We start from the raw sequence: 13,844 nt of genomic DNA, 5'->3' as shown, positions 1-13,844 counted from the left end.
TCACACCCTTTTCCCCTGCGACAAAGTAACACACTTACAACCTACTGGACATGAGCCTCCACATACACACATACACACACACACACACACACACACACACACACACACACACACACCCACACACACACACACACACACACAAACGCATGTGCATGTACACGCATGCACGCGCGTGCACACACACACACACACACACACACACACACATGGATAGGGACAAACCTATATGAGACAGTATTGTTATCGAGGAGGAATGAATTGGATCAATCTCTACCCTCATCTTGATGGATTACCTTGTTACTATTATTGCTCGATAAAAGGCACTTATCCATGTTAACAGGCTGAGAGCAGCAGCCTGCACACTGACATCAGTACAGTAATTAGCATCCATGCAAACTGTGTGATATGATACGGCATTTTCACCGGACGACCTATCGGAAAAACGCCTGACTCAGACTCGCTGGGTAATTTGTTGCCGCGTGTAAAAGTCGTTCCCTGATTGAGATTTCATACAGGAAATGTCACAGCATTGACTGAGCGGAGGGGTTGTTATTGTGATGGAACATGGCCGCTCATCCATCCTCTGTTAGCTTCCTCTGCCTCTGACATGAGATGACAGGTCATCAGTTTAGGGATCAGTTCTGGATGAGCAGATGAATGCCAATGCCAATGTCAATGCTAATGCCAATGCTAATGCCAATGCTAATGCCAATGCCAATGCCAATGCCAATGCTAATGCCAATGCTAATGCTAATGCTAATGCTACACACCTCCTCTCATACAGCCTCATGAAATACGGAGCTATATGAGCGATAGCGAGTTAGCGTTAGCTGCTACGGTGGTACCACAAGGGCAGAACGAGACACTTGGGCCAGATGGACCCGGTCTTCAGCTTGATAAGATCATTTTGAACATATTGGTCAGCAATATGCATCATATGCTTCACAGAGCAGTTTACATTAGGCTATAGGTGATACATAAGGAAACACACAGAGTTGAACATTCCATGCACATCACAATGTGCATCACAGTGCCCTAATCCTAACCCTAATTTGTACAATTTCTGATCTGAGGAAATGGGTAGTCCCCTTACCGACTATGATTTCTGTTGTGTTGGGTCTGACTCACCTGTGTCTCCCTTGTCTCCCTTGAGACCTGCAGGCCCCTGGGGTCCAGGCATGCCCTGCTCACCATGAAGACCATGTTGACCATTCTGACCTGGAGAGATAGTTAGTTTTTAAATATGTTTTTAGGGCATTTCTGCTTCATTGGGAGAGAATTGTTAGACAAGAGGTAAAACAATCATTGGGTTGAATATCATGGTGCATTCAAGTGCTCCTCTGAAACTTTTTGGCTTAATTAACCAACCCTATTGGTTAATTCTGAGACAGCTCAAAGTGGAGAACTCTGAGATCTCACAGTAACACGTTCCCTTGTCTAAAGTTTCCGAGGAGCACTTGAACGCAGCATCGCTCCTGCTGTCCTCCCCAGTGGTTCTGGAGAGACATAGAAACAGCTCACTTCATTTCATTGCTCAGTTAACTAACTGGTAAAATAAGGGTTATATAAATAAAATAAATAACTGACCTGGGAGACCAGAATCTCCCTTCATCCCTGGTGGGCCTGGAACCCCTGGCATTCCTGCCATTCAATAAAAACGAATTAGAATACAATAGAATATAATTTTATTGTCTATCGAAATGTACACACACACACACACACATACACAAACACACACACACACACACACACACACACCTTGTTTGAGGCTGAGTGTTGCCACTCGAGCCTGGAGGAGGCGGATGCTGGCATTGAGCGTGCCCAGCTCTTCCCTCAACAAGGGGATGTCATGAGAGGAGGACTTCAACGCCTGGGACTCGGAGGACAGGTGGCTCCCTGACTCCAGGGTAAAGACTGTACCGAGAGGTACATTCAATGGAGTTACACTTACATTTACATTTATGGCATTTAGCAGACGCCTTTATCCAAAGCGACTTACAACAAAGGTCGAAAAAGTACAGGTACCGTACTGCTGTCTGCACATGTCACCTGTCAAAGCTGAAGAACCCTGCTTGTGGAGCTTCTAACCCTAACCTTAACCCTAACCCTAACCCTAACCTTAACCCTAACCCTAACCCTAACCTTAACTCTAACCCAACGAACCACATGTCAGGAATGCAGAAACACTAAATACAGTAATGACAAACAAGTCTTTTCCTTCTGCAAGAGCTAATGACTAGAACAGCTAATGACTAGAACAGTGTGGATTAGGTTTATTATGAGACCATCTGTCTGTATCTAAGCCACCATAGGTACAGGACAGGTAGGAGACCAAGGTAGGTGCTTTATTTACCTTTGTAGAGAAGAAAGACATTCAATCCTGTCAGTAAGATGAGGTAAACAACAATAAAGCGTAGACAGTGCGGTTTTCTGGGCCTCTCTCTCTTTAGATCTGAAATACATTGGAACAAACACACAAACAAGCACAACAAAAACATTTAAATACATCTTGAAGACAATCCCAAATACTTGACTGCCCTCTTCTGGACATTTCTCTAGAAAAACAAAACAAAACAAAAGGTAGAAAAAGTACAGGTACCGGAGTCTTCCTCACTCTGTGAAGTCTTCCTCACTCTTTTCTAGTTGGAGGCTTGCCTTTACATTTACATTTACATTTATGGCGTTTAGCCTTTATCCAAAGCGACTTACAACAAATACACTTGTTTAAGTAAGTGAATCATCTATCCAACAGTCATCATCTTTGCCTGAGATACACAGTATCTCCAATGAAGCCCACAACAGGGAATCCCAGACGAGGTTGAGCACTGTTAGTTGTTTTCAATGTTCATAAAAAAAAACAACTGTTCATAGTTGATCAACTTATGATTTAAAAGTTTAAAGTCAGTTTAGTCTGAAGTGTGTTTAGTAAATCTCCTTCTAGTGAATAAGGTTAGGATTACGGTTGGTGGAGCTGACCGCAGATCCTCATCTAGGGGCAATTTCACTCCCTCTGGGTTCGACATGCGCCCTTACCGCTGCTCTGGAAGCTGTAGAGGTCGCTCCGGCTCATTTTCATGTCCAGGTCGTAGAGGAGGTTACTCTGGGAGAACGTGGAGCCGTGACCTTCGTCCCTGTCCACTGATGTCTCCATGAAGCCTGAGGTCTGTTACTCCAGAGAAGCAGAGGCTGACACTGAACCAGCGTTACTCTTCTGGGCCCTCTTATAGAGGAAGAGGTAGTGTTACGTACAGAGTGTTACGTAAAGAAACAGAAATTCTCCCATTTCAATAGAGCCTCCTTCCTTCCTCCACACACACACACACACACACACACACACACACGCATCCACACGTCACACACATATACAGTGCCTTCGGAAAGTATTCAAACCCCTTCACTTTTTCTACATTTTGTTGTGTTATAGACTCAGTTTAAAATGGATTAAATTAAATAAATTTGCCATCAATCTACACACGTGACACACACACACACACACACACACACACACACACACACACACACACACACACACACACACCAACTTAGTTGACACAGAGGAAATCATGAAACAGAGAAGTCATGGGAGCTGAGGCAGCAGAAATCAGTGATATTTATAATACAGCAGGGAGTTCTGGGAACAGGGAAGTGGGGGATTACAGAGGCCTTGTTGACCATGACCCTGTCCTGACTAAAGGGTCCGCTCAGCTGGACTGAATCGATTATACACCATTTAAACCCAGACACTGACTATCTCTATGTGGTCTTATGATGTCTTGACAGGAATTATTACTTATACCTTAATTGGCACTGTCTCGTCTTATCTGGAAAGATAATATCAACAGTTAAAGTTGAAGGCTGCTTGAGTGAATAACCTATGCAAGTCCACAGAATTAAAAAAAAAAAAAAAAAAAAACATTGTTCGTTTTTCAATTATATATTATATTTATTATTAATAATATATATTCATAATAAATCAACAATTTGCTTTCCAGCCATGAAAATGACCCTTAGTACACTGAGCATTACTCAAATCTGGTCAAACGCTGGTCACACACACACACGCACACACACACACACACACACACACACACACACACACACACACACACACACACACACACACACACACACACACACACACACACACACACACACACACACCAGACGACTATCTGATTTTTGGATGCCTCCTGCCACCTACTGGTCATTGAACGTACAATGTTTTAATGTTTTTTGTCAATGCGTTACATATTGCAAATTGCTGTTGTCAGACCAATAAATCCATGAGAAAACAAAAGTATTTTGTATTCCAAACCATTTGCCGCTTTTTTAAAAAGTTCTTTTTTTAATATTTCAATATCAAAAAATTGATTGAAACGATGTGATGTTTACGTCACATTTCTACATGCACTCTTCCTGTTAGAACCACTTCAATTAATCATAAAGCATTATCCATTTTTGCACTTTTGGCGTATCAAAGGGTGAAAATATCATACAGGGTAACCATCCGAGGATGACTTTGACAATAAAAGTGCTCTGAATTTGTTTTAATAACAACTGTAAATGATTAATGTTGGCATAAATGTACAGGGGTATGCTACCATATAAAAAATATCGGCAAATTGTGAATTATGAAGATATGATTAAATACTTGTGTCCGCAAATCTGAAAAAAAAAAAAAAAAAAAACACTCATATCATACAGGGTAACCAAGACCTTGTTTTACTGTATAACATGAGTCATGATATAAAATCATAGCCAACGCTGTCATGGATCCTCTGATCCAGCAGAAAGATCCCCAAAAAAGTGTCCCACAAATGTGTAATGTCGTTGTCCTGTGTCATAGAGGAACATGTTCAGTGTCAATCGGGGTAACCACTGAAATTGTGATAAAATGTTGATGAAAACCTCTGTCCCTTGTGTGGGAAACGCTTCACACGTCAACAAGGCCTAGACACACCAGACGATTAACTCAGGGGAAAGGCCGTTTGTCTGCTCCAAGTGTGCAACGACAACACACCGGCTCACCGTACTCATACAGGAGAGAGGCTTCCCTCAAGAGACTTGAGGAAACACCAGCGTACTCATACAGGAGAGAGGCTTCCCTCAAGAGACTTGAGGAAACACCAGCGTACTCATACAGGAGAGAGGCCTCACGTCTGCCCCAAGTGTGGCAAAGGCTTCAATCATTCAGGACGCCTGAGAAGACTCCAGAAGACCCACAGTGGAGACAAAGCTCACGTGTGCGTGCTGTGTGGGAAGAGCTACACTCGTCTAGGTCACCTGAAGAGACACCGACTGACGACGTCCCTGGTTGTAGTGGACATTCTGCTTTCCATAAAGGCATTTCTTTGTAGTCAAAGACATTACATTTTTGGATTGTGGAAATGTTGTTGAATTAAGTTTTTGGTTAATTTCAGTTAGAAGACAGAGATTTCAGACACTATTATCCTAAGAATATGCCGTCATAGCGTCATAAAATCTAATTTTGTATGCAGTTTTTTTTCCAACTTTTTCATTTATTTTTGAATGGAATGTTCGAATGGCATACAGTGAGGCGCAGAATGTGTTCCTTTTCAAAATAAAACGGAAGAAATGAACAGTAGAATCTCGTTCACTTCTAGCGGCCCCTCCAGTTAATATCAGCTGTCTGTGAGCAGTGCTGGTGTACCTGACCACAAGGTGGCGCCATGGCATCGCTTTTACATGTTGAAGTCAACACCACTTATTTGTTTCATCTTTTAACCATTTGCAGCCATGTTTCGGCTCTTGTTTATTGGTATGTTCACCAACAAAATGACAAACGAACCCAAGGGTCTTTCTATAATCCTTGCGATCCCTTTTTTATCGCATTATATGAGCTTTTGATGTTGAGGGGCAGCAGTTCTGTGACGCTCTTAATGTTTGTTCTCAGACAACAGTAAATAATGCGCACAATCAAACATAAGAAATAGAATTTCATTAGTGTACTCTTTTCTCAAGCAAATGTGAAAACACGGCTTATTATCAAATATTAGGTATTTCATGAAAATGTAGGCCTGTGCATAAATATGATATTATTATCGGTACTACATTTATGTTACTTAAAGTTATTGAAGTTTGGTGAGCCACGAAATAAGCCTTAATAGTCCCGTGTAGCATAGTAGTCGCTGTTTTAATATAAGGACTTACTAACATTAATTCGCCTTTGATCAATATGTCAACACAATAGTCTTTTTAGTGACTCTTTTGGCCAGAATCTACTGGGTGACGGTGAAGTAAAAGTAGCCATTTGAAATACTAATACAACCAAGATAAGAAGTGTATATACATTTTTAAAAATCGTATAAATTTACATTATTCTTACATTAGCCTTTTTTAATCGTTTACATTGGAGTATTGTATTGAATGTAAAATTGTAAGGAGATTCACTATAGATTTATTATGAATTATTGCTGGCCATTTACAATTCCCCAGTATTAAAATCAACACGCATTTAAATGCTCAGATATCGATGTATAGTGTTTAATTAATAGTACAGTGTTATAACAAAGCTAAATATTCAAGTAAGCCCATTCAAGTATTAGTATTAAGTATCAGTAACGCCCTGACAAAACCCTTAATTTTAGGGATAATCCGAACACAGTGAAGTGTCGTGTCTCTTCGATTTTACCGTTATGTTCTCCAATATTGCCTAAAAATAATCCATGTTTTTGTATCCCAATCTCAAACTGAAAGCGAGGTAAAGCACAGGCGTCTGTAGAACCCGGGGTGATCGCGTATGAAAATTAATGCAGTCTAATCGGTTAGAATAAACTGTGGAAAGTAGAGAGTATTAACGAAAGATTACATATTTAATGGCATTGCAATACATGAACCATGTTTTTTTTTTTTTAAACGAGTATTGCTCTTCATATCGCAAACAAAATAAGGAAAAATCTAGTTCGCAAACCAATGTCATTACAGCATGACATAGCCTATGTGATAGACCTTGACGATAGCATTTAAGTAAATTGAACAAACGGATTGAATGTAGCCTATCATGTAAGAGAATAGGAGAGGCCTAGCCTGTAGGCCTACATGATGAATGAGCTGTGGTGATTTTCAGCTAGAAATATTTTCGAAAAAGTAGTGAGCATAGTCAGCCCGCAATGTGCAATTCCCTTGAACATCTGTTTCCAAAAAGACACGAGCATTCCAATTGAATGAGAACGCACCTCGACAGATCCAAATAAGGCAAAGACAACACTCCGCTTGCTCAGGTGATAGTCTTGTGTTCGTTATTGAGATCAAGTGACGTTGGCTGGCCCACATAAACTGTTCCTTTTCATCTTTAAATATACAATTATTCCTCCATCCGTCGTACGTATAGGCATTTGGTTCTTTTTTTTAAATTATTAAATCAAGTTTACAGTGGGCCTGTGTGTGTGTGTGTGTGTGTGTGTGTGTGTGTTTGTGTGTGTGTGGACATATTTTGTTTTCCATTACTGAATTCCTACAACCGCTGGTTTACAAATGGAACGGTTGGCCATAGAACAGCTCCGCTCATCCTCCGCCCTCGCCATAGGCCTCTCTATCTCCTATTATAGGCCTAGTCCTTTCTCGGCCTGCGTAATGCATCCCTGTAAAACAACTGGTTAGTAACACCTTTCTCACTCTGGATCGGTCGAGAAGAATGTTTTGGAAACCTGCATGGTGATTGAACATCGTAATGAATATTTTCAGACTGCTTAGACGAAGACTTCTGGACCATTTCCCGCGCACTAATCCAACGGCGCTTCCATTATAAAAGCTACATTTATCTCACTAGGCCCGTTACCGTGGAGAACGCTACAAGGCTACAAGGCTATATGAAATGTGATATGAATTACCGAACGTTAAGCCGTCAATAAAGTCATTTCTGTAAATGGCGTCTCCAAGGGCCGTCCTACTATTCAGCGCCTTTTTTTCCGTTATCAACACCTTGAAGCGGTCCTCGCTCGCGCGTAGCCTATAGAACCGGCACGCACTTTGATTGAGCGTCCCGGGCGAGGACGGTGACAGAGCTTTTCACTGGGTTTTTACTCGCGCCCGTAGTGATGAACGTGGAGCTGATCACGCGGAATAAAGGGTAATTAAAACCTATAAATTATCCTCGGCAGTCCCTCTCAAGGCGTCTCTTTGCGGGCGAGATAAGAGTCCGTCCGCTCATTTGCCACGTGAAAAGAATTTCTGTCTACAATGGCCACTTTGCAAAACGGGATAGCGATAGTGTCCTAATTTGAATTTAATTAAGTACCAACATATAGCTTGTGGATAGAGATTTCAGTTTTGTGGGCCTAACTGAAATAAAACAATGAGGTTGGACGTGGTCTGTGGTTGTATGATGACGGTGCTTCTGTGTTTGTCAATTGCTTTATAGGCACGTTTAATTTGGTGTGTGTGTGTGTGTGTGTGTGTGTGTGTGTGTGTGTGTGTGTATGTGTGTGTGTGTGTGTCATAGGCCATAGGCTATATAGCAGTGTGTTTGCATTACGCAATTGGATAATTGCACAGTATTTGAACTAAGCTAAGGTGAACAAAGATAGGAACATCTTCACCGTGCTGTAGGCAATAGTGCCGCCTACAGCAAGCTGCCTACCAAGGTGAATACTAGTCGTCTGAAGTACACGGGATACGTGCGTAAATGTAGGATATTTTGAATACATTTTCGCTCAACATTTGAAGCAGCCCATTTACGCAAGCTTCGTAATCACACGCCATGTACAAGGTGCACCTATTACCGAGTGTATGCGTAGTGTGTATGTCTAGGCATGTATGTTGCCATAGTAGGTTATTGTGAATTCTACATATTTGCTATATGAATAGGTTCCAACAGACGCATCAAGGTTGTAGACACGTAACGGTGATAATCTCTTGTTTGGTTTTCTTAAAACCCCATTTGGTGCTATGCAGCCTGTTCACTGAGAGACGCAAGACATTATTGGACGTCGTCACCCATGTCCAAAAAGTGTCTCGGCCATTGATTGGCCCACTGCGCATTCGAAGAGATCCACGCGCTTCCGGTTGGTGTGGGAAACGTGTGGGAGAGGCTGAGTGATGTGAGGAGTTGGTGAAGATCGAACTGTCACACGGTGGTGAAAAGCACGGGTCCGCGAGAGGACCGCGCAAAGCGTTGTCAGTCCTGTCATAGTCGACGACCATGACACGCCGGAGCGTTACGCACGCGGGATGTCAACAATTTAGAAATCAAAATGTGTCCCATATTAGAGAGGAAATAATAATCATGTTCTAGTGTGCACCATTATAGCTGCGTTCAATTCATAGGCCTGTTTGGATACAAATACGCGCCAACAAGTGGAATTGTTTTTTGGAGACCGAACTGTCCCCCCTTTTAAATTCTTCTCAGCGATGGAGGACCAGAGGGATATAAACAGCTCGAGTGAAGGGGAAAGCGTTTCTCCTTCCCCTAGTCTGCCTTCCCCGCCCATCCTGCCTCTCCAAGCCGCGCAGCAGGCGCATAGAACCACCAACTTTTTTATTGACAATATTTTGCGGCCAGACTTCGGCTGCAAGAAAGAGTTCGGCTTGGGGGCGAGGGAGCGGGAGCGGGCGCAGACGTCCAGCCGAGAGCGCGTCCACCCCTTGGTAGTCAGGCCGACTCATCCTGGAACACCATGCCACGACTCCAACTGCAGTAGCGACAGCACGTCGTCCTCCAGCTCGTCCCTGGCGTTGTCGCCGAGCCCCAAGAAGAGCACCGCCAAGGCCGACGAGAGTTCTGGGGGCAGCACGCCAAAGTTCGCGGAAAACACTTCTTCGTCTGTGAACGGCACTAGTGCCGGCGCGGCGCCCACTCCTGAGTCGCAGCCGCTTCTGTGGCCTGCATGGGTGTACTGCACAAGATACTCGGACAGGCCGTCATCTGGTGAGCCAATAGTTTTTTGTACAATCTCCTAATACAAGAGTTATTGAAATGTTTAATATAGGCATAGTTACCATAGTTACCAAGGCATATTGTCAATAACAGCGCGCTGACAGGATATTCTCTCTCCTCTTTCTTCTATTATCACTTGCTTTAGCCAATTGCTTTATTATTATTCTCTAGATTATCTACTATAGATTTAGATCAATTTGACAATTTACCACATTATTTATTCAATTAAACGTATCATGGTGTGCATATGCAGTTCTTAATCAAACATAATCTGCAAAGGCGCAGGTTATTTTTTATTTTGCTTGAAAAAATAATGTGTACTGTAGGCTATAGGCCTGTGGCGCTCCTGTTTTGCACGAAAAACAAAAACTTTGACAAAAAAGTTGAGAAACTTCTCAAAACTGTTTGAGAAATCCTTCATTATATCCAAGGAACGGACATATTCCTCTAAAATACGAAATATGGCACACGGGAACAATGTGACACAGCCTCCCTGTAAACCTGTATTCTGGCTACCACAGATTACAAACCTCTTGGAGTGTAAATGTTTACTTCGGCCCACATTAATGTTGTGTTTTGTTTGATCACACACTGGGGTATTTAGGGACATTTTGGAATAAAACAATCATGAAATCATGAAACAAAAGAGGAGTGTGAATCCATAAGCTAAATGTGTGTCAACAAAATGCGTACCAACGGAATGCTGCATTGTGGGGCAGGGATTTTAATATCAGTTTTACACTTGATCTTGACATTTATATATCGACCATTTATCGTGTTGGTGCATGTCGTTCAAAATACCAATACCTGCCATTTACCTACACGTTAGAAAATATGCTTTGATTGGCCTTGTTGACTGATTCACACACCTCTCTCTAGTTTGAGATGTGTGAATCTGAGAACATAATACAATAGGTACAACTTGAGAAGATAATTCTGTGAGAACATAATAGACTAGGTACAACTTGTCATCAACATGTCCTCCATGTTGTTATTGTCGTCCCGCCTAACATTTCCCTGTCGTGCCACAATTTGCAAGTGAAATGTTTGCAACGTATGGTCACTGCAGGTTGTAGGCTACCCTGTACACCTTACAATTCCCAACAAATGCTTTGAAAGGTGCCACTTTAAAACGACTCGGGCAGAACATTGAATAGGCCTATACGCTCCATTTGACTATACGGAATAGAAAGCTCTTGAACACGAACACACAAAAATGCAATGAAAGTGTATTATTTTCTTATGAAAGGTTTTGTTTATAACCTGCTCTTGTATTTGACCTTGTCTCTTGTGTTTCATCTCAGCGAGGTAGAGTAAAAGATGAGCAAAGGTTGAGTGAAAAAAGATTGAGAAGGATTTCATGTTTCAGTTGTGTCGACATTTTGAATTAATTATCAGTCCTCCATGCTGCTGTTTGCTGTTATATAGGCCTCATGGCCTAATTGCCTAACTTTAAAATGCAATTTTGACTCAATATTTTGAAACGTAAATACATAGGCCTCTGCACCATGTTTACGTTGTTTAAATTAAGGCTTCTTTCGTTTCTCTTAATACATCATCTCCTCGACAATTAGCTTTTTATAATTTCCACAAATATGCATATTTGTGAAATGCAGAGAATACATGGATAAACTGCCCGTTTGGCATTACAGGAGAAAATAATCATAATTGAAGAGAAATGATTGATGTTAATTTTAAGATTACAATTTGGGTTTGAAGGATACCTGTATTTGTTAATGTCGAGTTCGCATAATATGATTCTAATATTCTAATCTTAATATTTTTTTCCCATGGTAACAAAGAGAAGCCATATCTTGTTGCTTCAGAAACACTGCAAGTAGAAAGCTGTAGCCGTATGATTGTGTGCAGGATCAGAAGAAATAGCAGTTAACATTAGTGTCTATTAATGTCCACCACAGCTAGGAATCCATCTTCAAATGTCCTTTATAGGCAATACAGGTCGAACCATTGATTAATCTATTTTATATCAATGATCAACACGCATAATGCAGGCGTGACTTTATTATTTTGTCCTACTATATAATGTTGCAGGTAACCTGGGTAACCTGTGTCTAGTAACCTGGGTAACCTGTGTTTAGTAGCCTGGGCTGACAAGCGTTTGCAATGCTTGTTGTTTGCAAAAAATATATATAAAGTCAAACAGTCTTATTTTGACCTTACACAGGCCCAGGCCGCCAAATATGCAATATATCTTTTTTTCTTAGGTCATAATAGCCTTCTTTGTGCTTATTACATTGTCATTAGCCTACTTATTAAACCACTATTCAATGTTTACAACAATAGTATATTTACATGGAAATTACATCAAAATATTAATAAAGTATATGTATTGTCATTGTTATTGTTACTATTAGGTGTAGTAGTAGTAGTAGTAGTAGTAGTATTACCCAAATAATGGCTTTAGCCTACTGCGATTAATAGGCCTAATGATACTTATAGCATATGTTATTATTATTCATTATTACAAAAAATATAATGAAATTCATTCGGGTAGCCTAATGAAAGTCAGAAGTGTCTGGCGCTCGCTGAATATTTATATTTTCGTTTTGATTGTCGTCCCTACTGTAGGCCCAAGGACACGGAAATTGAAAAAGACGAAAAACGAAAAGGATGACAAGCGACCCAGAACGGCGTTCACGGCTGAGCAGCTCCAGAGACTGAAAACCGAGTTCCAGGCCAATCGTTATATCACCGAACAGAGGCGACAGTCGCTGGCCACGGAGCTCAACCTCAACGAGTCGCAGATCAAAATCTGGTTTCAGAACAAACGGGCTAAAATCAAAAAGGCTAACGGTTACAAGAACGGCCTGGCTCTCCAGCTCATGGCGCAAGGATTGTACAACCATTCCACGACCACCATCCAGGAGGACAAGGAGGGCGAGAGTGACTGATGAGAGAGTGAGAGTTTTCTTGCCCCAAATTTGCTCTAGGAACTCGGACAAAGAGTGGCTTGTAAGCCTTTGAAAAGATACAATGTGGGGACAAAATATTAGTGGAACGTCTGTAGGCTATTGTAAAGAGATTCCCATGTGTTGTTATATGTATGGACATAGACTATCGAAAGTACACAAATTATACACGATGGAAAATCTATAGCCAAAAATATGACGCTGTATATATCTAATTTAAGGAAGGGGTACAGGACTTTTCAGCCCACACTTGCTGGGGAGTTATATGATTGTTATCTTTGTCGCATAGACCTCCTGTTTTTGTGATTTCTCTCTCCTCTTTCAGACCTCGATGAAGTACAGACTGCGCGATCTGCCTCTACAAGCCAAAGATTTTTATCGGAAAAACAGCCTGAAAAAAAACAAAAAAACTTTAATCTCTCGGTTAACCTGATTTCCTCCTGAACAATCAGTAGGACACTATAATCATTAGTTGCCTGCCGCTTGATGTTAAACCCTACCAGCCTAACCTTTGGGCGGTGAGGACGTCTCGACTCACGTTGGATTTACGATATTGGAATACCGCTGAGGTAACAACATAGCATCAGACTATCCTGAAATATAGCCTATGTTACCTCCCTCAAAGATTATAGGGAATATTATCTACATCTTAAACCATGTTTCCAAATAAACATTTTTATATTGGAAAAAAAGGCAACATTGCTCCTTTTTTGTATTTTGTCTGCGATACATTCCAATGATTCAATTAATAAATCGTAGTTTATTGTGTCTGAGGAGTTGGTTTGCAGCTCAGTGGTTCAAGTGAGTGGGGCAACTGTATCCATATTCATACGGCATATTATACCCGTTACAAAAGGGAAAATTTATGATGAGAGGCATGATGATATCAAGCCTGTTCAAAGCGTTGCAGAGCATGAAATTGCCTGGCCGTGGACTCCAGTCGGCTCGGCTCTCAGTCGTTTCATCGACTCTTCGTGGGGCGCTACGCTGGAGAGATAAAAACCCACCGTTTGCTCGAG

General features: G+C 41.4%; 2 protein-coding genes across 2 annotated transcripts in view; one reads left to right on the top strand and one right to left on the bottom strand.

The window, feature by feature from the left end:
* marco (macrophage receptor with collagenous structure) overlaps positions 1-3,169 on the bottom strand; it is a 9,147-nt gene extending 5,978 nt beyond the window's left edge. The window contains exons 1-6 of the mRNA XM_083681951.1: positions 3,034-3,169; positions 2,354-2,452; positions 1,759-1,914; positions 1,588-1,641; positions 1,129-1,218; positions 1-15 (exon numbers count right to left, since the gene is read on the bottom strand). The exon at positions 1-15 is cut by the window's left edge and continues 96 nt beyond it. Coding sequence (XP_083538077.1) covers positions 1-15; positions 1,129-1,218; positions 1,588-1,641; positions 1,759-1,914; positions 2,354-2,452; positions 3,034-3,151 — 532 coding nt within the window. The 5' untranslated portion in view covers positions 3,152-3,169. The remainder of the gene's footprint in view (positions 16-1,128; positions 1,219-1,587; positions 1,642-1,758; positions 1,915-2,353; positions 2,453-3,033) is intronic.
* A 6,200-nt stretch (positions 3,170-9,369) lies between these two features.
* en1a (engrailed homeobox 1a) lies at positions 9,370-12,807 on the top strand (the record flags this gene model as incomplete). The annotated part of the gene is made up of 2 exons (XM_083681954.1): positions 9,370-9,886; positions 12,485-12,807. 2 exons carry the CDS (start codon positions 9,370-9,372, stop codon positions 12,805-12,807), a joined length of 840 nt encoding a protein of 279 aa, XP_083538080.1.
* Positions 12,808-13,844: the final 1,037 nt, after the last annotated feature.

This window comes from Argentina silus, assembly GCF_951799395.1.
Source record: "Argentina silus genome assembly, chromosome: 12".
Taxonomy (NCBI): Eukaryota; Metazoa; Chordata; class Actinopteri; order Argentiniformes; family Argentinidae; genus Argentina; species Argentina silus.
This window is presented reverse-complemented; position numbering and strand designations above follow the sequence as displayed.